This window comes from Neomonachus schauinslandi, chromosome X (assembly GCF_002201575.2).
Source record: "Neomonachus schauinslandi chromosome X, ASM220157v2, whole genome shotgun sequence".
NCBI lineage: Eukaryota > Metazoa > Chordata > Mammalia > Carnivora > Phocidae > Neomonachus > Neomonachus schauinslandi.
This window is the reverse complement of record NC_058419.1, coordinates 96,319,847-96,342,957: the sequence shown is the minus strand read 5'-3', so window position 1 is coordinate 96,342,957 and position 23,111 is coordinate 96,319,847. Positions and strand designations below refer to the sequence as shown.

Here is a 23,111-nt window from a genome sequence, read left to right as displayed (position 1 = left end):
ATGGTATTTCTCAAATAAGCAGTTGTGTCCACTGGAGTTAGGAGTGGAGAAGAGGTCAATACAGTATCTTGAGGAAGTTATGGGGAATAAAGAATGTTCTGATTTGTCTGGCTGGGGAATGCAGGTTTTATTAATTTGAGGAGCAGAGCCTTTTCTCTGTATTTTCATCTTCCCGGGTTTTAAAGTAGGCTGGACTCCCCAAAGAGAATCTTGAGGTTTAATACAGACTTTCAAACTTTTTCCCCCCCCCCCCTTTTGGAAGCTGGGGCTGAGTCTCTGGTTGCAGATTGCCTGGGTGTGAATCCTGCTTTTGCCTTTTTCTAGCTACAAGCCCATGGTCATGTTCCTTAACCTCTCTAAGCCTGAATCTCCCCATTTGTGAAATCAAGATGACTGGAGTCCCTAACTCATAGGGTTGTTCGAGGATTAAATGAGAAATGAGATGAGATCATCTTTATTACAGCACCAGGCACAAGCGCATTCTCAATAACTATTTCTTGATGTTTTGTATCACTTGACATAAAAGGTTGTGGATTTTTCCTAATAGGGTCATGGAACAAGTTTGACGCACCATCATGGAGTGATCAATATCTAAAGAGAAACAAACGACCCATGAGGTTTAATAAATAATCAAATAAAAATAGATCTTAGAGTAACTTAATAATGGGGTATTTTATAATAAGCTTTTCCGTGGCCTCTCAGAGTGAATGTAAGTTAAAATTTCCCTTGTCTTTTTAGGCAATGAGGAATAAATTCATAATCTCTATTTTCTATGGCTTCTCCATTTACGTGTGACCTGATAGGTTAACACTGATTATCTTAAGAATAATTAGCTAGGGACACCTGGGTGGTTCAGTTGGGCGTCTGCCTTCACCTCGGGTCGTGATCCTGGGGTCCTGGGATCGAGTCCCACATCGGGCTCCCTGCTCAGCAGGGAGTCTGCTCCTCCCTCTGCCTGCCGCTCCCCTGCTTGTGCTCGCTCGCTCTTCCTCTCTCTCTGACAAATAAGTAAAATCTTAAAAAAAAAAAAGAATAATTAGCTAATCAAATCTATTTTTAATTTTTTTTTCATAATACTTTTATGGGGAACGATCAAAGTCTAGCATTCAAATCCACTTCCTAGGATCTGGCTGATAAGAGGAAAAAAACCTCAGGCTCACTCTTGACTAGTGGGGGGCTTGCTAAGTCCCATCAATATATATATGTGTGTATGTATACACACACATGTATGTGTGATTTTTAAAATGCACATATATATCACAAATTTATGATGTGAACATTAATCCCAGAGTCAATCCTGAGGTAGAGATAGTTGGTATTCCAGTAAGATGTGAATTAAAACCACAGAAGTCAAGTTCTAATCAATGCAAAGGGAGAACAATAAAAATAAAAAAGCGACAAACAACAATAACAATAAAACCCAACAAGCTGAATCCCACCAGAGCTATATAAAAATAGGTTTAGTGGTTTCATCTATTCAACATTCTCTTCTTGAATGCCAACTATGTGCCAGGCATTTTGCTAGAGTTTGGGAAGAGAAATGAAAAGGATTTATTCACAAACATTTGTGTAAGAGATTACCCAAGTAATCTGCCCAGGCTTATTACGCCTGATGAGTAAGACCGGAACTTGAACATGCACTTTTCTGTCCCTAAAGGCCACTGTTTTTCCCACCAGACCAAGTTGCAGGCACCGCTGGCATCCAGTCATGATTCTCCTCAGAGCCCTTTCCCTAAACTCTTGTGCATTCATCTAGCTTCTGCGTGTTATGCTGCGAAATGCTGTACCTCTGACCTTGAAAGGCTTGCTCTTGGACACTGGAGTCTCAATGTGTGAACAGAGAGTCAGAAATGTCTTAGAGCCCCCACACCTCGCTCCCTCACCCCTGCCTCCCACAGTCCCAGAGTGAGGCACAGCCAATGAGTGACCCATGTCGGAATCTAAAAGCCCAGTTCCTTTGCCACAAGGCAAGACAAACTCTGAAGTTTAATAACTTATGCTCCAGAGCTCCCCACAGGATCAGGCTGAGACCTCACCTAGAACCATATCTTTTCTTGGCTTCTTTTTCTTTTCTATCATGCTGCCTCTACCTTCTTACTGGTTTTACCTTGGGCACACTACCACACAAACTTTCTTTCAGGGTCTGCTTCTTAGAGACCCTGACTTGAGACACCTATGTTATGATATAAACTATATATATATTTCACTGTATCTTCATCTAGATTTTAACCACACTAACTACAAGATAATGTGAATGTTATTAAATGAGATTTTTAGATCACATTATGAATATGGAATTAAAATTAATCATTTGAGATAATTATTTAATCAGTTAAATGTGTGTGTACTTTATTTGGTGACCTTGACCAAGTCGTTTCATCTGTTCAGATATCAGCTTTTTCCTTGGAAAGATAAGTGTTACTTGTCCAGGAGACATGTGCATATTGAATATAGTATGTACCATGCCATTTTAGGACACATAACAATCACAGACTATTTAAACTATTAAACAGGCTATATAAACAGTATCCACGTTCTGACAGTTTATCAATCTCAGGAAGCAAGAGAAAGTAATTTAATGCTTTAAGTTACTTTTCTCAATAGATCAGATTTCCAGTAACAACTATCAAGTCTTAGAGAACACTGAACATATTAGAACAACTGTGATTACAAATCCACTTGTTACATTTAAAGGAAAAAAAATTCCTATTTCAGCTTTTTGACTTAATGTATACCATGGCCATTGTCAACTTTATTTAATATGCTATTAAAACACATATTAAGCAGAATTCAGAATTCTAACCATTTTATCTTTTTAAAAGACTTATTTTAGAGGGAGAGAGAGAGCACACGAGCAGGGGGAGGGCAGAGGGAGAGAATCTCAAGCAGACTCCCCGCTGACTATGGAGCCTGACTCGGGGCTCGATCTCATGACCCTGGGATCATAACCTGAGCTGAAACCAAGGGTCAGATGCTTAACCAACTGAGCCACCCAGGTGCCCCTTACCCATTTTAAAGTACATCTGTTTTGAAATGAGACATAGCGTGAACTCAAATACTAGAAAAAATGAAGAAGGAAGCAATAAAATTCTAGATGGCATTAATTCCATGTGGTCCATGAATAATCTTTTTCTTCAAACCTCCAAATATGTAAGAAACAGAGAAATTAAATCTAATTTATGCTAATAATATAGTCCATGAGAATAGATAAAAAGAGTGAAATGAAAGCATAAGAGGTGGATTCTATCTTACTCTCATATTTGTCTCAGAAAAGAAATGTAAATAAACAAATTCATAGGGCTTTATAATGATTCCATAGCAAGATGGATTAGGTTATGAAATCATTTTACCCAAAGACAGCACAGCAATAAAATCATAAGCTCTCAAAGAGCAAATGGGAAATCCCTCACTGGATTTTGTGTTGGAGCCTTTGGACATCAGGGCTAGGTTATCCTGTTTTACATATGCCTTCCAATATACTACTATTTCATCACTGTGATCAATAAAGCTTTGTGGGCTGACCTTGCAGATCAAAAAATGAAAATGCGGAGGTCAGTCTATAAAAAACCAGAAGGGTACAGATAGCAGTACTCAACCTTTTGTTTCTCACATTTCTCATGACCCATGGAAAGAATGGCCTACTAATTCTTATGAGCAATACCTAGCACACTAACTATACATCTCAACACTCTTTCCATTCACCAAAGTATATGAAGACAAATATACATGAGAGTTTTAATTACAGAGGTAGCCATCTATTTTGCTTTTTATTTATTTATTTTTTATTTTTTTAATTTTTTTTAAAGATTTTATTTATTTATTTGAGAGAGAGAGAATGAGAGACAGAGAGCACGAGAGGGAAGAGGGCAGAGGGAGAAGCAGACCCCCTGCTGAGCAGGGAGCCCAATGTGGGACTCGATCCCGGGACTCCAGGATCATGACCTGAGCCGAAGGCAGTCGCTTAACCAACTGAAACACCCAGGCGCCCCCTATTTTGCTTTTTAAATAAAAGAAAAAAATGGCAGATCTATATATAGACTGCTTGTAAAGTCTAGAAAAACAGACACTATATAGAATGCCATCAAGGACACCTTCAATTTTCAAATAATAAGAAAATAATATTACCTGGTTTTCCAAGTTTTAAGGCCCCTCTGAAGATTGATTTGGGACACTCCTTAAGATGGATTATCAATTGAATCGTGGATCACTACATCAAAAACTAATGATGTAATGTATGATGACTAACATAATAAAATTTAAAAAAAGATGGATTATCAATTGAACGAAAAAGCAAATAGCAAAACAGTATGTACTTTATTATTACATTTATATAATTTACATAAGCTTGATTGATATAAGTCAAATGCACAATTATACCCATACAAAATTTATTCATAATAAGGTTATATGGTGGTGCAGGTGACAGGATTGAAAAAGCAAGGGAGAATTCTGTTTTGACTGTATTGTTTGAAATGTTTGCCGTGAGAACACAGTCACTGAAGACAACTCTGATCAATAACAAATCATTTGCAAAACACTTCAACACCTCCCTATGCTCCGTATGTGTCTATACAAGGCTCTTCCCCATAGAACGTGAATCTTTTAGAAAAGAAGGCTCCCAATTGACTGGAGAAGGGACCCCATGGGAAGCCATGTGTTTTTTATGTGCTGTGCTGCAGCTTCACCACCTACTGTCTAGCCTGGAACTTGGACTCAATCTCTAGGAGAATCACAGTGGGGCAAATACAGAGATTGGCAAGAAGGTGGCATTGCTTAGGAAGTAATTAATCAAAAAGACTGGAGCCAAGGTATGGACCTTAAGTGAGGGCTACAGGAAGCACTTGCGGCAGAAGAGGAGCACCCCATAAAGCTCCGCCCCTGCTCTCAACCCTGGGAGACGACCGGCAGAGGTGGCCGGAAGTGGCATCCTTTGACTTTGGCCTCAGTATTCTAAAGGCAGTGAGGGCCTTCAGTTAAGGGGGTGTGGTCTCAGGTTAGCAGAGGAGGGAGTCCCTGGCTGAGGGCACCCCTGACTCCAGAATGGAGGGAGCTCTAAGGGTTCCTCCACGACTGTTGGCAATGGGAAGCTCCAAGATAACTATCAGAGGCTCTCTCTGACTCCAGTCTCTTGGGAGTGTGACAGTGGTGAGGATCTTGGCGGACGGGGCATAACCTCAATTCAGAGGGAGGACTCCCTGGCCCTGAAGGGACTCCAGGTGCCAACACTGAATGAGGTTAACTACCCCGGAACACAAGGAGCCCCACAGAACCTTACTCCTGCTCTCGGCTCTGGGAGGACCCGGACATGGGAGGGGGGGGCGGACGGGGAGCAGAAGCGGAAGGAACGTCCCCTAACTTCCACTTTGAAAGTTCGGTCCACGAAGGCCGGTACTGGAAGGCGTGGCCTCTATCGGCAGAAGGAGAAACCTATGACTGGTCAAGTGAGGATATTGAATGATATCATTCAGGGAGCCAACGACGCCAGAATAAAAGGGGGCTGGCCCATTGAGTAAAGCCCTCTATTCTCATCCCAGAAAACCCCTGAAATAACGGTCAGACTGAGGGCACCCACTGACTGGAGCCTCAGGAATCCGAGGGTGGTGAGGGCCACAGTCTGGGGTGGGGGTGGGGCGGTGGAGGCCACGTCAACAGAGGACTGAGTGACGACTGAGGGGCCCCTTAGAGCTCTACTGTCAGCCCTGGGTGGATCAAGGTGGAGCTGTGGGTGGGGGGAGGGCATGCCTGGCAGTGCTTTCCCTTCACTTTTCCTCAGGAGTCTAAGTGCAGCCTCCAGTCAGCCGAAGGGGAGTCCCAGCCTCTACCACAGTAAAGGTAAGACGCTCAGTGAAGATTGAGGGAACATCCACTCCACACTGGAAGGGACTATACAGATCCCAACCCCTATCGTCACCCCTGGGAGGTGTTGGGCAGGGGTAGCTGGAATTGGCATCCACTGACTGGCTGGAGAATCCGAGGGCAGGAAGTTCTTTGTTCTGAGGGAGGTCTCAGTTCAGCCAGGGAGAAATGGCAGGCCTGCCCACTCTCAACGGAAGACTCTGAGCAGGGGCGGATGTGACCACCCCACCACCTCACAATAGAGGGATCCTCTAGATATGCACCCAGTCCCCGCTGTGAGCTCTGGGAGGCTCTGAAACAGCCGTCAGACTGGGTTGCCCCCTGACTTCTACTTTCGGTTTGTAGGAAGGTAAGGCCCATTCTGAGGAAGGTGGCATCAAGTGATCAGAGGGAGGAGTCTCAGACCTTCCCAAGGGTCAAGGTCAGATGCTGAGTGAGGAATGAGGAGACCTCTCTGCTAGAATGGAGAAGACCCCTCAGAAATGGTGTCAGCCCTGGGAGGAGGAGGGGGTGGCCAGGAGTGTCTTCCCCTGATTTTTGCCTGGAGAGTGTGAGGATGGTGAAGACCTTGAGAGGTCCAGCCTCAAGTAAGCAGAAAAAGGAATCCCAGGCCCTGCCAGGAATCCAAGTAAGATGCTGAGTAGAGACTGGAGGGAATCACACACTCCAGAATAGCGGGAGCTCTACAGAGCCCTATTCCTATTGTCAGACTGGGTAGGCCCTGGAATAGTTGACAGACTTTGGTGCCTTCTGACTTTGGCTTTGGGAGTTTGAGGACTGTTGTCTCAAGTGAGCAGACAGAAGTTATCTTCATCTCTGTCAAGGTCAAAGTTAGGACCTCAAGTGAGGCTGGAGGGGACCATACATGCCAGAACAACAGAGCCCCTAACAGATGGCTGCCTTCCTCTGTCACCTCTGGGAGGCCCAGGAGGGTGTGACCTAATGAGGCACCCCCCTACTTCCTTTCCCTTGGTATTTGTCTCTCAGAGCTGAGAGGCTCTGAGAAGTGTTGTCAGTCAGAGGCAAGCCTTTGCTTTTTAACTCAAGAGGCTCAAGGAGATTAAGGTCTCTTTCTGAGGTGATAATCCTTGGGTGTGTAGAGGGTGGAGTCCCAGATACTCCCTGGGGTCACAATGAGGACTTTGAACAAAGACAGAGGGGGCCACTCACTCTAAAACAGAAAGGATCCCACAGAGCCGAACCCTACCTACCCTGTTGTCAGCCATGGGAAGCCTTGGCTGTGTCAGCCGGCTGCACCCTGAGGAGCCTTTTCACTTCGTCCTCCAGCTTCTTGCAGGTCAGGAAAGGAGACCTGTGAGGCTCTAGAGCGCTGTTCTCAGGAAAAGATGGGTGGAGACACTCTTCATCAGAGCTGCCACAGTTGTGTTTACCAGATGAGGCCACTCACATCCTCCCTTTCTCCCTAGGTTGTGGTCCCCTATCATCCACCCTTCTGCCCACATTCCTGCCTGCTACCACTAACAGAAGTGAGCATGTCTCAGGGTCAGGAGATCCCAAGCTGCACACAGGAACAACACTGTGCCCCCAGTGATATCCAAGGCCTGGAGGCTACACAGGTCTCCAAGGCTGTGGAGGAGGCCTCTCCTTCCATTTGTCCTCTGATGCCTGGCAACATGGAGGAAGCTCTGGCTGCTGGAACATCCACCACTCCTTTGGATCCTCAGAGTGCCTACTCATCTTACACTGTCATCACGGCCATCTCACCAAGCAAATCAGATGAGGGCTCCAGCAGCCAAGAAAAGGAAGATAGTTTATCTTCTTCATCAGGGTCCCTGTCCGACTTCGAGAACTTCCCCATAGACCCTCAAGATGACAAGGTGATGATGCTGATGCAGTTCCTGCTGCACAAGTATCAAATGAAAGAGCCCATCACAAGGGCAGATATGATTGATGTTATCCAAGAGTGCAATGATGACTTCCCTGAGATCCTCAGGAAAGCCTCCGAGCGCATAGAGCTGGTCTTCGGTGTTGACATGAATGAGGTGGACCCCACCAGCCACACTTATGTCCTTGTCAACAAACTGGGCCTCACTTACGATTCGAGGCTCTGTGATGAGGACACCATGCCCAAGGCCAGCCTCCTGATAATTGTCCTGGGCGTGATCTTCATGAAGGGCAATTGTGCCACTGAGGAAGAGATCTGGGAAGTGCTGAATATGATGGACTTATATGCTGGGAGGAAGCACTTCATCATTGGGGAGCCCAGGGAGTTCATCACCCAAGATTTGGTACAAGAAGAGTACCTGGAGTACCGCCAGGTGGCCAACAGTGATCCTCCACGCTACGAGTTCCTGTGGGGCCCCAGAGCCCACGCTGAAGCCAGCAAGATGAAATTGCTGGAATTTTTGACGAAGATCCATGAGTCCGACCCCAGCTGCTTCCCATCCCAGTATGAGGAGGCTTTGAGAGATCAAGCAGAGAGAACCCGAGCCAGACCAGCAGCCAAGGAGGGCGCTAGTGCCATGTGCAGTGCCCATTCCGGTGCAGGATCTGGCATCCCCTCCCGGCCCACCCAGCCCTAGTGGGGTGGGAGGCAGATTCCTCACTTTGTCATTAAAATTAGCAGTCAACCTTCTAAGTTGTGGAGTGCTGGGGTGTGGCTGTAGGGAACACCGCACGTAACATCTCTGTGTCCCTTTTCTATATGGTTCACGGTTTATCTTCTTCATGGGTGGGGGGAGGGGAGTTTGGTTTCAAATGCTGTGCCCTTTAATACACCATTTTATGAGCTTTAGAATCTTAAGTTTATGAATGACACTGGTCATACGTTTATTACTACTTACGAAACTTAAGAATACCAGTTTTGCTTGTTTGTAAAACAATGGACCATCTTATTTTGTCATCTGGAAAAGGTCAATGATATTCAAATAGGCCTTTCTTTGGAAGTGTCAAAGAATTCAGCAGTAAAGAGTTGGGATCAGGAAAAAAACCCCTAAAGATGGTCAAAAGATACCAAAAGATGGCCAATTCTTAGCCTCTCTTAACCCTCCCAATCTGCTGTTCTGTAAAATTAAATGACATATACAGACATTTGCTTGGATTCTGGATTATTTAAGAATATGTGAAAAATAAATATTAATAAATTATACCCCAGGTACACTGGCTCATTTATATACAAATATTAATTCAGCATCTGCCTTTTGGAAAGCACTGTGTTAGTAGTGGGGATGCTAGGATAAACAAGACTCACTACCTGCCCATAGATTTTAGATTCTAGGAGCAAGAATCATGTAAAGAAAATAATGGTCGAGTATCCTTTAATACCAAAAGAAAAAGTAAAAAGGAATGAAGAGGTTGGGGGGGTTCCATATCAAGGCAGTCAAGTATAAATATCCTGAGACAGGCTGTGGACTTGGGAAATTACAAGCCCTTCAGTGGGAGGTAATTTTAAATTAAGCTGTAGTACACTAGCTGAGGCTATGGGAGTGGTGAACAGAGGTCAGACCCTCAAATGGTGTGTCTCAGGGTTGAGAATGAAAACTGTTCTTAGCGGCTACTTTGGGATTATGGGTTGGACCAGATCCCACCTGGGACAAGAATGGAAGCTATCCTGCATTCTTGCTCAAGCGCAGTTGAACACAATGCACAAATTGGGTGTTTCATGAACACCATCTTCAAGGAGTTTGTGAGAAATGAGGGTGACATTTCCTTGAGGTGAGATACCCAAAAGCCACCGGGCTGGCACTCTGCCCTGGGCTCAGAGATCCAGAGCCTATACCATTCATTGAATGGGTTATGTTCAATACACTTTGGCAAACTCTAAGCAAGGCCTAGATTTTTCGAGAAGGTAAGTGAATGAAAATAGAGATGGATTATTGGAGGGGCAGCTGGGAGGGAAGGAACGAGTTGGTCCTTGACACAAATTCTAGGAGTGTGGAGTTGTGTTCAGTTGAGAACTACTCCCCCAAACCCAAGTTAAATAATATATCCTCTACTGGGGAAGATTTACTAAGGTTTTCTGGTTAAACAGCCATTTGGGCTGGTTTGGTGTCCCGTGTCCTAGAACACTGTGTATTCTCTGACATCTCCTGGGTTAACAAGTCCCAGAGAGGAAGGCACTAATGTCTGGGGTCAAAATCATCATAGTAGTAATTGCCGATCATCAAAGACCCCACACACACCATGCACCGTGCACCGTGCCAGGGACTTGACATACAACACCTACATTCTAATGGTCATGCATACAAGACAGGGCTGATCAAGCCCATTTCAAGACAAAGAACGTGAGGCTTAGAAAGTCTGTGAATGTTCACAAATCGCAGGCCTAGTATGTGACAGAGTTGGGACTAGACCTCCTGTTTGAATTCTTCCAGAGCCCATGCTATTCTTCCTACTCCTTCCAACCTGGGGACAACCTTTTTTTTTTTTTTTTAAGATTTTATTTGACAGAGAGAGAGAGCACGCATGTGCGAGCGAGCGTGCCAGCGCACAAGCAGGGGGAGGGACAGGTAAAGGGAGAGGGAGAAACAGACTCGCCACTGAGCAGGGAGCCTGACCCGGAGCTCGATCCCAGGACCCTGGATCATGACCTGGGCCTAAGGCAGATGCTCAACCAACTGAGCCACCCAGATGCCCCCTGGGGACAACCTTCTGTTAACTCATTTCTCTTCTTACTCCTCCATAATGCTTCTTAGGAGGTAAAAAGAAGGACCTTGTAGCCAAAGTAGGAAAAACGAAGAGATAAAATGAAGGAATGTGAAAATGCGAATCACACACAATTTGGGCATTGTCTGTGGGGTTCATTTACCCAGAGTGCTGCTGCCTCACTGCAGGGTGCCTCGAGAGCTGCCTCTGCTCAGTAACTGACACGGGTGTGCAGTCCCAACACTTTCCCACATTACGGGACCCTTCCCCTGAGTCTTCCCCCATCGCCCTCCTGTCCAACTCTGGAAGCTGACCTGCTGTCCAGCCCTTCAGTGCGTCTTCCTCTGGACACTGTCCCCTGCTTCCAGTGGAACAGACAGTCCAGGACCACCTGCCCTCCCCCTGACTCAGAGGATTCCATTTTCTGCAGGCATCTCCTGGCTGACTTTCACCATGGGATCCCTCTGCTACAACCCCTTCTCTTAAAAGATTTTATTTATTTATTTGAGAGACACAGACAGAGTGTGGGGGCGGGGGGGCGTGGGAGGAGCAGAGGAGGGGGTGGGAAAGAATCTCAAGCGGACTCTGTGCTGAGCACAGAGCCCCGATGCAGGGCTCGATCTCACGACCTGAGATCATGACCTGAGCTAAAACCAAGAGTCAGATGCGTAACTGACTGAGCCACCCAGGTGCTGCAACTGTTTCTCTTTAAAGAGTGAAGTTTAGGTACATGGTCATTCCCTGATGGGCTTCTTCACCATACTCTCCAAGTGTTTTACAAGTGGGCTTGTGAGTGGAGTCTAAGTAGGCACAGAACATACTGCTTCTTGGGATGTAAACGTGAACTAAGAGAAGATTTTGAAACCACCTTGATATTTGTAGTAGGATTTTAATGGGATGTCCTATTTGGGACTAGCCACTGAAAAGATACCAATGAGTAAGCATACCTAGGTGGTCAAAAACCAAAGCCTCACTCTTAAGAGATAGAGGGGGCAAGACCATGGAAATCCCTGTGCAAGCAAACATCTATAAATCCCAAGTCTGAATTCCTATAACCCTGGAAGTCCTAGGAAGCAGGAAGAATGGAGATGCCAAGGATTGGTTCCTTGGCCTAACGTGCTATACTGATTAAAAAAGAAAAAAAAAATAGCTCGCCATCCTTATGTTATCTGTAGCTTGTGTACTTTCCCCAGAACGAAGTCCTTGTTTTCACGGCGCCTAGTAGCACTGTACAGATGTTCAGGTGCACTCAGTCCGGTGGTATACAGTAGACGCTCTCAAGTTAAGATACTGACCATGCAGCAAAAAGAACGAGGTAATTCTCACCTACCGAAATTATAGAGGTTTTTGCAAGTTTGTGCTGAGTGAAGAAGGGTGAACCTTTCCTGTAGGGATTTACAGGGTTCTTTTAAAAATCAGATGTGATCCTGTACTTGAAAGCATGTTCCAAAAAGGCCAGCTGCAAGGTGAAGAACAGGCTTCACAGAAACTACTCCAGGAAACAGAGGGTTACTGTCCTAACAAACCATAATAGTTGCTCTTTATAACAAAGGAAGGGACTGCAAGTGCTCATGCACATCCTTTCTTGGCTCCTTTCCTGGGTTCACAGGAAAGCTACATTCCCAGTCCACTTGCAATTAAGAAGGGTCAGGCAGGGGCGCCTGGGTAGCTCAATTAAGCATCTGCCTTCGACTCAGGTCATGATCCCAGGGTCCTGGGATCGAGCCCCGCATCAGGCTCCCTGCTCAGCGGGGAGCCTGCTTCTCCCTCAGCCTGCCGCTCCCCCTTCTTGTGCTCTTGCTCTGCCTCTCTCTGACAAATAAATAAAATCTTAAAAAAAAAAAAAAGGATCATGTGACTACTCTTGCCAGAAGAAGTATTTGTCATTTCTGGGCCAACTCATTTGAGATCCAGGATGCTACCTCCACTTTCTTTCTTGCATTCAGTAGAAAGATGGAGAGCTTGTGTTGAGACATGGAACTACAAGATGGAAGTGGCCTACGTCTGAGTCACCAGTGAGCAAAGATGCACATCAAATTTTATGTGCACAAGAAATAAACCTTTGTTAAGTCATTCAGATTTTATGTTTTATGTTTTGCATCAGCTAGCAGTTATTTTATCTAGCTAATAAACAGGTACTATTTATGTTGTTAAGCATATTTAAAATTTTTAATGACAAAGCTAATAATAGTGCATATATTCTCCCGTTGCAAGTATTTCTAACAACATACATAAATCTATCCCTTCCCTTTACCACTTTCCTCTAAAACTCTGCTTTCTCCTCAGAGGTAACTACAATAAATATGGTGCCTATTATTTTAAAGGTAATTTTAAGGTTTTTAATACATAGATGCGCTATAAAAATATACTGTGATTTTTTTAACAGACTGGGTAGTGACGTACATACTGTTCTCCCACTTGCCTTTGTCACTTAATAAAACGAATGCAGCATCATTCCATGACAACACATATAAATCCACCTCATTATTTTAACTACTCCCTAGGATTCTAAAGTATGTATGTTCCATAATTAATTCAACTATTTTCCTCCTGATGGACGCATAAGTAGTTCCCATTAGTTTCTATGCTTAACAGAACTGAATCAACACCTTTAGACATTAGTTCTTGGGCAAATGTGCATAGGAAAGACATAACAAACTGAAACTGGGGAGGGTATGAAAATTGCACATTTTTGTAAATATTGCCAAAATATCATCCCACATATCTACCCATTAATATTTCACGAATTGATGTACGTAAATACCCTACACTCTCTTATTTTGTTTTTTAAATCCTTTAACTTTCAGTCAAACTTATGAAAAAATGTCTCACAGTTATATTAATTTGTATTTCCCTTTTTTCTAATCAAGTTGAGCAGAAAATGAACTTAATCTCTTAACCGCATAATGATACATTTCTGCAGCGATGTTCTGAGTCACAGGATTCCTCTGAACAAGTCTTGAAATTCTGATGTCAACAAGATATTTTCCTTTTATGTTGAGAAGCAAAGATGTGGTCACAACAACTGGGTGCCAGAGATTTGAGCCAAACAGGACATGCTGGACATGTGGAGGTGAGGGGCATGAGGATGGCAGAGGAGAGCAATTTCCAGAGTCTGAGTTGTGAGAAAGACCACAAGCAAAACCAAGTCCAAAGAGCATAGGGCAGGCTGGTAGTTGCGGATCTGAAAGTTCAGCATCATGTGGAGAAGTGACCGTAAGGGAAGGTGGTGGATGGGGAGGGGGCATGTAAGGACACTTACATAAATAGGCATGGAAAATTTCTGACTTACTTTTACCAGCTGGAAGTTGTCATGTGATCTACATGGGCAGGTCTATGGATGAAAGAGCCCAAAACTTATCAGACATCCCACCCGTTCTACCTTCAAATCCTCTCTACATATTGTCAGGCAAGGTATAGCTGTTTCCTCTGCATCATCTAGTGAGTTATTGATGGATTCTAGTAAAGCAACATTTCCTGATGACCCTGGGGGTTCTAGTGTATCCTTGTCAATGTACCTGGGCTGGGAACTATCTTTATGGCTCCTGAAGACAGCTATTTCCTACCTTGTATATGGTGGACCACTCCACTGAGGTTGGGCTACATGAATGGGTGGGGTTAGTGAATGATGATGCACAGTGGAGACAGGTCAGGAGTACCATGAGGACGTGGGAATTCCCAAGTACAGTGAGCAGTTGTAACACTTTGGGTTTCTTCCATGGCAGCCAGAGGCCCTACCAGGGATTATTTTGAATCAGTGAATGTTACCTCTGGTACTTTGATTAACTGACTGATTGACTGACTGATTGATTGATTGATTGATTCATTCATTCATTCATTCATCTAGCAAGTACTTACTGAATATATGCTGAGAGCAAACATTAAGTAAACAAAAAGAACTAGCAAGGCACCTACTCAGGCTATGGATGCAAGGATGGTAAGGAGGAGACAGACTTCACTTTTAGGATGTTAAGGACTATGTGAAAGGGTAGGCGGGGTCTATAAGGACTCTGAGTTCTAAAGGTTGGCTGACTAGGCAGAACTTGTTCTTAGCTGAGACTGAGGATAAATTTTGAGGAGGAAGAGCTGGTGGGGATTTCAGTTAGAGGTAGAGATGAGGAAGGGTGTGGTGGATAAGTCAGTGTGGGCCAGGTAGATGGTAAGGTTTTGCCAGCTGTCCAGGTGGAGATGTCCAGTGAGCAGAAGAAAACATTAGTATGGCTATCAGGAGAGGGTCCCAGGCTGCAAAGGAGGTTTGGTTGCATCAGAAGTCATGCGAGGCCATAGAGGGGGAGGAAAGTCAAGTGTTGTGCATACAGTGACCTATATTCTGTCTCCTCCTCTGCCAACACTACTGGAAACCTAAATTACACAAAACTTAATCCAGGGAAGAATTTAAAGGGAGAAAGTCCTCCCCCATAAATCTACTACTTAGAGAGAGCTTTCCTATATCCTTTAGCTTTTTTTTTTTTTTAAGATTTTATTTATTTATTTATAGAACAGAGAGAGACACAGCGAGAAAGGGAACACAAGCAGGGGGAGCGGGAGAGGGAGAAGCAGGCTTCCCGCGGAGCAGGGAGCCCGATACGGGGCTCGATCCCAGGACCCTGGGATCATGACCTGAGCCGAAGGCAGACGCTTAACGCCTGAGCCACCCAGGCGCCCCTTTTAGCTCTCTTTTCTAAGCATGTACCTGTGCCTTTGTCTTTGTACTGCCTGTGCCTGTGTGTCTGTGGCTGAGAGTATACGTGAAGTTGTAGATCATGACTTTTCAACCTCAAATCTGCTCTCTTGGGTCCCTTTCAGGACCCTACTCTTGACAGCCTTTGTTCAAGGCTGAGCTTACACCCACAATACATAGACACTTACCTGCCCTAACTAATGTGTCTGCTCTGGACAGTTGGCAACTCTGCAAGTAACTCCAGTTTCTCACGACCTACTGAGCAAGGAGCTCGAGGTAATCTTGCATCCAGGTCCCTGGAGGTGCAAACTTCATGACACATTCTTTATCTAATTGGGGGACAGTGATTGTAAAAATTGTAGACACGTGACTGCTTATTACAGCTGCAGCTTTCCCCAGAAATCTGATCCAGGAACATAAGGAAGGCTGAGGAGTCTGGGTAAAATGGGGACTGTAAGCCCAGAGTCCTGTCCACTCAGCTCCTTCTTCCCTCTGGAGGGCAGTGAGCCCTGACATCCACAGAACTCTGGGGTGCCCTCCGAGCACTGCTGGAGAAGCTGAGTGCTACATGACCCTGCCTCAGACATGGGCTTCATCTAGGGCTGAGACAGCCAGCCTGAACACACAGAACATGTTGTCTTTGTCATTCTGTCCTGCATTCTATAGTGACTTTATCAGGACACCCTAAATGTCCTGTATTCGGTTTTCAATAAGTTATAAAAATTTAGGAGTTAGAATTATTTTTCAACCACAGTAACTGGCAATTTAATCAGTTAAGGCAACACTAGCTGAAAATCATACCTCCACAAATAAAGATCTGGTCTCTCCAGAGGTTTGGTTGACGGAAGATCAAAAGGGGGGGATTTAGAATTAAAGAAAGAAAATAATTCAATAATTTTTGGCCATAGTCCCATAGTCGTGAACAAGTAACCACCATTAACTACATGTAACTTCCGACGGGTATAACACTGTCCGTGACTGCCTCTCCCCTCAGTAACTAAGCTTCTGCAAGGCTGCAAGTCAAAGACAGTGCCAGGCTTCTGAAACTCAGCCAATCAGTGATACGCCCACCCTGAAAGTCAGCCAATCAGCGACAGCCTCACGTTCCAGACGGCATCCAATCAGGGGCCATGCTTCTGAAAGTCGGCGGATCGGTAGCAGCCTTACTCTCGCGACCGCAGGAACACCCCTCAATGTCTTTCGGTCCCTAAACAATCTGCTCCTGAATGTCAGCCAGTCCTTGAATCCCCAACATAGCCAAACCTCACAGAGGTCACCTGTGACTTTGTTCGGAAAGACTGCGCCTTACAAGTACAGTTCCCCCTTCAGCCAAACGCGGAGTTCGCCTTTTTTGGATCAGTGAGTTCAAGTTGTTCTTAGGTCACAAGTTCACAACCCTTTCGACCATTCATTCAACCCCTGTTTACGGACTTGTTCGTGACAGGAACACTGACTGATGTGGCCGAGAGAGGTGCAAATTCAATCTTTTCAGTTCTTGAAATGGTTGTTTATATCTGTTTTTGTGTATGTTGGAACCTCAAAATGCCCAACACAAGTGTAAATGTTGTGACAAATTTTATGAACGGTGGACATTTATTAAATGAGGAACAATTCCCTTCAAAGCTTTTTGTGTAGTAGGCAACTCTTCATTCAATATAGAAAATGATGGAAAGCCAGATATAAACCAGTATATGCTAACAGCTGAGCATGGGAGATGCAGGATTTCCTCGACTGGTACCAAAGACAGTGAAAAAAAAATAATGTATTTTTTAAAGAGACATTCATATTCAAAAGACTAATCACAGAAGTTGTAATGGCCTTCTACGCTGTATATCATCATCAGTCTTTCACCTCAAGTTGGAAACAAATTTCCAGGTGCTAGGACAGAATCTACTGCAATAATAAAAAATATAATAGCTCCACTTACAATTACAGAGATTATCAAAGATCGAAATGCCTCACTTTTTTTTTTACAGCATAGCCACAGATGCCTGTAATGACAATTACAGAATACATTTTCCCTAGGCTTGTGAAAGTTTTCTCATGAAAAAAGGCTTCCTTATAAGGCCATTACTGTGAATAAAGTCATTTGAAAATGTGACTTCAGAAACAACAGCAATTTTTTGCAGAGACTTCCTTTTTTTTTTTTTCCTTTAAACTTAGGAGTTAATTAAAGTGCTTAAAGTTGATGAAAAACATGCATGATTCTACGGTAGATGTTCGTTGTACTGCCCATTTTCTGCATAATGCCACTCAAACAACATCTGATGTCCTTTTTATTGAAATTGAAGGAAGGTGCCTGGGTGGCTCAGTTGGTTAAGCAACCGAGTCTTGATTTTGGCTCAGGTCATGATCTCGGGGTCATGGGATCGAGCCCCATGTGGGTCCTGCACTGAGCATGGAGTCTGCTTGAGATTCTTTCTCTTTGTCCCTCTGCCCTTTCCCCTGCTCGAGCTCTTTAAATAAATAAATAAATAAATAAATAAATAAATAAATTCTTTTAAAAAGAAATTGAAGGGGATTTTGCTAGCATTCAGAAGTCCTCTATTCTCATTCAAAAATCCATTGGCTCTCTTTAACAAACGCAGTTGAAAGAATCTTCAGTTTATTTGAAGCACTGATATCATATTTTAATTTTGAAGAAAAGCCCCCCCCCCAGAACTCTTGTTGACTTTTTTTTAAATAAGCCCCTCAGCAAAGTCTGCTTATTTCTTGCTCATAGTTTTCAATATTCCTCTAGCAAGAGGATTATGTACACTGAAAGAACAAACAGTATTATTAAAGTACTCCATTGATTAAAGGAATTTGTTGAATGCATTAGAGAAAGAATTGATGAAAAACGTTCCCCTTTATTTGTCAAGGCTGTTCTTAAAATGAACAACATTACTTATGAAAAGGAAAAGAAAATCTGACTTGAAGTGGTTAATTAGTATGGAATTTGTCAAGATTATAATTTAGAATGGATTTCATCACATGAAAAATTTGATTTAGTAACATGGATATTCCTGAATATTATTTCAGCAAGAGAACAAGAAGAGAATAACATTTGTTAACAATGCTCTTTTTTTGTCAGGGGATGACATTTTTTTCAAAAGATTGTATTTATTTTTTGAGAGAGAGAGCAAGCAGGAGCAGAGGGGAGAGGCAAAGGGAGAGGGAGAAGCAGACTCCCCACTGAGCGGGGAGCCCGATGAGGGGCTCGATCCCAGGACCCCGGGATCATGACCTGAGCCGAAGACAGACGCTTAACCGACTGAGCCACCCAGGCACCCCTGGGGGATGACTTTTTTTTAAGTTACGAGATATAACATAATCCTGAAGAATGGAAAAGTGAAAGATGTCATGAAAGATGGTATTACATGATTCTATAAAGGCAATTTGAAGAGCAGTTCTCAAAATTATGAACCATGCCAATACATGTTTAGTATACCAACTCATAATGTTAGTACTGAGCATATGTTCTCATTAATTAATTTTCAAAGGACAAAATAATGAAATAAGTAAAAGGTGACCACTGTAAGTTATGCTCCAATGTAAACGGAAGACAGATTGAAACTGCAAAGAATTTTATAAGCAAATTCCATAAAATGAGAAACTGTTAGAGATAAATCATCAGGAGAATGTAGCTAAAGAAAGAGCTATCTAATTTTGGTGTTTCCTCAAAATTTCTATGTTGAAGTCCTAACCCCAGTACCTCAGAATACAACTGTATTTGGAGAAAGGGTCTTTATTTTTTTTTAAGATTTTATTTATTTATTTGACAGAGAGATAGACAGAGCCAGAGAGCACAAGTGGAGGGAATGGCAGAGGGAGAGGGAGAAGCAAGCTCTGCACTGAGCAGGGAGCCCGACGTGGGCCTCGATCCCAGGACCCCAGGATCATGACCCGAGCTGAAGGCAGATGCTTAACCATCTGAGCCACCCAGGTGCCCCTGGAGAAAGGGTCTTTAAAGAGACAATTAAGTTAAAGTGAAATCATTAGAGCGGGCCCTGATTCACTTTAACAGGTGTCCTAATAATAAGAAGAGATTAGGATACCTATACACAGAGGGAAGACGATTGAAGATACAGGGAAAGGAATGCCATTTACAAACCAAAGAGAGAGGCCTAAGAAGAAACCAACCCTTGCTGATACCTTGATCTTAGACTTCTAGCCTCTGGAATTGTAAGAAAATAAAATTCTGTTGTTTAAGCAGCCCAGACTGTGGTACTTTATTACGACTGCCCTAGCAAACTAATAAAGATGAATAAAAATAATTCAAATTTAACTAGGTGCCCTGCATTTTTAGTTGCTAAATCTTGCAGCCCTACATAAGGGAAAACCAGAAGTCAACTTGCCCACATCGTACCCACCCTCAAGAATCGCAAGAAACCCTGCCTGGATGATGAACAAGAGATGGCTTCTAGTGCTCGAACATGTCCAAGAACAAATGATTCTAATTTCCCCCACACTGATACAGAAATGTGAGGAGAAAAGTAAAAGAGCCAACTTATAGGTCAATCTCACTCATGAACGTGGATGCAAAAATCCTAGACATGATAAAAATTTACTTAATCTGCAACATATAAAAAGAATAATATACTTGGAGCAATTTAACTTATTAGAAAGTCAGTTAATGTGAATTACTGCTTTCTGGTAAGAGAGAAAATTCATATAGTTGATTTAATGAAAAACAGCGCTTGATAAAATTGAACATACATTCAGAATTTTAAAAAAAGGAAAAATCCTCTTGGCAGCCTAGTAACAGAAGGGAGTTCTTTAACCTACTAAAGATGATCTGTCAATGGTGAAATTCTGATTTTCATTTGAGATAATGATGCTGTACATGGCAATTCAACACTCTATCGCAGATCCTCACCTCCGTAATGAGGCAGATAGTATAAACAAAATATATTGAAATTATACAGATGAAATAAAATTGTCACTCATAAATGGTACAATTGTGTATGTGAATAATCCAACATAAGCTAAGGAAAATATATGAGAAATAAGACTTTTCTGGTTATTAATTCTTTGTAACAAAATCAATTGTATTTCTACCTATTAGGAAAAAAAGCTGAAATGTAAAATTAAGACATACGACCTGCAAGAGAATTAAAAATGCTGAGTACCTTGGAATGCATTTAACACAACATGTATATGACCGTTACAAAGAAATTTTGTAGCCTTAATGAGGGAAATTTTAAAAGACTTAAACAAATGGGAAGATATACTTCGTCAGGAATTAAAAAGCACAGTAACAACCTCGTTATATGATCTCCCTTCTGCATTTATTACTTATTGTAATTCTCACAACCTCACACAAGATGGGTTAGGTGTTACTGCCTTAAACTTCCAAGAAACTGTAGGTCTATAAATTCAAATCATTTACCCAAGGTCACGCAGTAAGTAGCAAGGCCAGAACTTGAATGCACATTTCTCTGTCTCTGCAGTCGCTGTTTTTTCCACAATATCACTGGAGTAGACTCTGCTAGTGCCCCACCCGTATATCCTTAGATCGCTCTTACCGACTCTGTGCATCCCTTGCCAGACTTCTGCATGCTTTGCTGCTGAGGTGTCACATATTTAACCCTCGGAGGATGACCCTAGGGCATCAGAGTCAGCTTGCTCACACAGAGAGTCAGAAATGTCTAGCGATTTTAAATTCCTTCCAGCCCCTCTAAATCCCCAGATAATCCATGGCTTCCTTCCCAGGACAGAGAATTGGAATTGGAATAGGAATTTTACATTCCCACATCCAATCCCAGAATAGTCCATAGCCAACGACAGAACAGCTCCTTTGCCTCAAAGCCAAAACACTTATGAGGTGTACTTTATGCTCCAGAGCGCCCTGTAGGATTAAGTTAAATCTGAGATCTCACCTGAAATGATACACTTACTTGGATTCTTCCCCTTTTCTATCCTGCCTCCTTCACTCCCTTAATAGTTTCTCCTGGAAGCAAATCCTTAATAAAATACTTGCATCTGCAACCTTGATTTATCTGGGAGAACGTGACCTACGAAACCCACAATGTGAGATATATTTACTTCAAATTCACAGTCTTAAGATAGTAAGCCCCAAATCAAGTGAATATGCTTATTATATGAGCTTTATAAACTATATTATGAAACTGGAATTGGAAGTAATACTGTTAAATTATTATTCAGTTAGAATATTAATAGAATAGAATATTTGCATAATTCTTTTAATGATCTCTGCCAAGTACTTGTATCTACCCGGCTTTCAGTTTTCTCTTTTGCTAAATGAGTGTATGGGATCAGATATTCTATAGGCTAGTGGATTTCAAAGGAGGTGATTATGTCCCCTCAAAGACATTTGATAAAAATCTCAAAACTTTACAGGTTGTCACAACTGAGGAGGAGCGCAGTCAGTGACTCTAGTGGATAGAAGCCAGGGAGGCTGCAAGACAACCTACGATGCTCTGGACAGCCCCCTACGACAATAAGTGACCTGGCCCCAAATATCAATGGTGCTGAGATTGAGAAACCATGATCGAAGCTCTGACGTGTCTCTAAAATTCAGTCAGCGATTAACTCTGTCTTAGTCTACAGTATGTCAGATCATGATTTCAACGTAATCAATGCATTTTACTTCTATGAGAAATGAGTGAACTCAGTCAGACTGCTTGGTGCCCACCAGTTAGTTACTGGTCTGTTTATGAGCCACTGATGGTCATTCAGGGTACACTACTACTGCATGGACACACAGCCTTTAAAACCGAACATTCAGTGACCTGCCTGCTACTCTAGAACACACTCCTTTAAAAATGTGGAACAGAGAACAGAGATTAGAGAGAACAGAGTGAAAGCAAATACAATGGCAATTTCTTTTACATAAAGTGGCATGGGCAAATTAAAGCCTGTCATGTGCCATTTTATGACACACAATAATCGTAGACAGTTTAATTAAAAAGCTATATGAGCAGTTTGCACTTTTGACTTTTTATCTTAATCTTGGTAACCAAGAGAAACTAATTTAATACTCTTAACTTACTGTTCTTAATAGAGGTTTCCAATCACAGTTGCCATGTTACAGTTTTATAGACCAGTGAACACATTAAAAGTAGCTGTGATTATGAAGTTCATTTGTTCTATTTACCAAAAACCTCCTGCTTCAATTTTTTTTTACTTAACACATATTGTGGTCACTGTGAATTGCCCATCTTAAAGTGCCATTAAAACACCCTGAATTAAATGAAGTAAGACTATGCTACCTACTTCTGTATTTTATCCATTTTAAAGTTTAATTGCTTTATAATGAAGCATAACGTAGAGCCAAATATGGGCGCAAATAAAGAAGTATTAGAATTCATGAGGGAACTAATTCCACAAAACCATATACAGAATTTCTTTCTATGAAACCCTCATCCTGGAAGAAAGAGAGAGACATATGGAAGGACAAACTATTTTGGATTAATAACAAGAAAAATGAGATAAAGACATAAAGCTAGATTCCAAAGATAACTTGGTTGTGCAGGCTTTACTCTTGTTTCCAGGTTCAGAAAAGGAATGTAAATAAAATAAAATAGGCCTGGAGGGCTGTGAAACAATTCCATGGTAGGATGGATCAGGTTAAGAAACTGTTTCCCTCAAACCCGGCACAGCAATAATATCACAAGCTCTCAAGTGACAAATGGAAAAGCCCTCACAGGTCCTGTCTTCAATATCGGAACATTTAAGCCTTTGGAAATTAAGACTAGGATATCATGTTTTATGTATCTTTCTCAATCTGCTACTTGATATTTTATCATCATATTTCTTTATAATCAGCAGGATTTTGTGAACTGCACCTTGAAGATGAAGAACTGGAAATGCAGAGATAAGTTTATACAAGGCAGAAAGACGTAATATAGCAGTGCTGTGGTCTGAATGTTGAGTCCAGTGTTGAAATCCTAATGTCCCACAGGATGGTATTAGGAAGTGGGGCCTTTGTGAGGTAATTAGGCCGTTGAGGGTGGAGCCCTTGTGA

General features: G+C 42.7%; 1 protein-coding gene across 1 annotated transcript; it reads left to right on the top strand.

Annotated features, from left to right (window-relative positions):
- The first annotated feature begins 7,349 nt into the window (after window positions 1–7,349).
- On the top strand, window positions 7,350–8,399 carry LOC110572834 (melanoma-associated antigen B16-like). Its single transcript, XM_021681231.1, has one exon. The coding sequence runs from the start codon at window positions 7,350–7,352 to the stop codon at window positions 8,397–8,399; it is 1,050 nt and encodes a 349-aa protein (XP_021536906.1).
- Window positions 8,400–23,111: the final 14,712 nt, after the last annotated feature.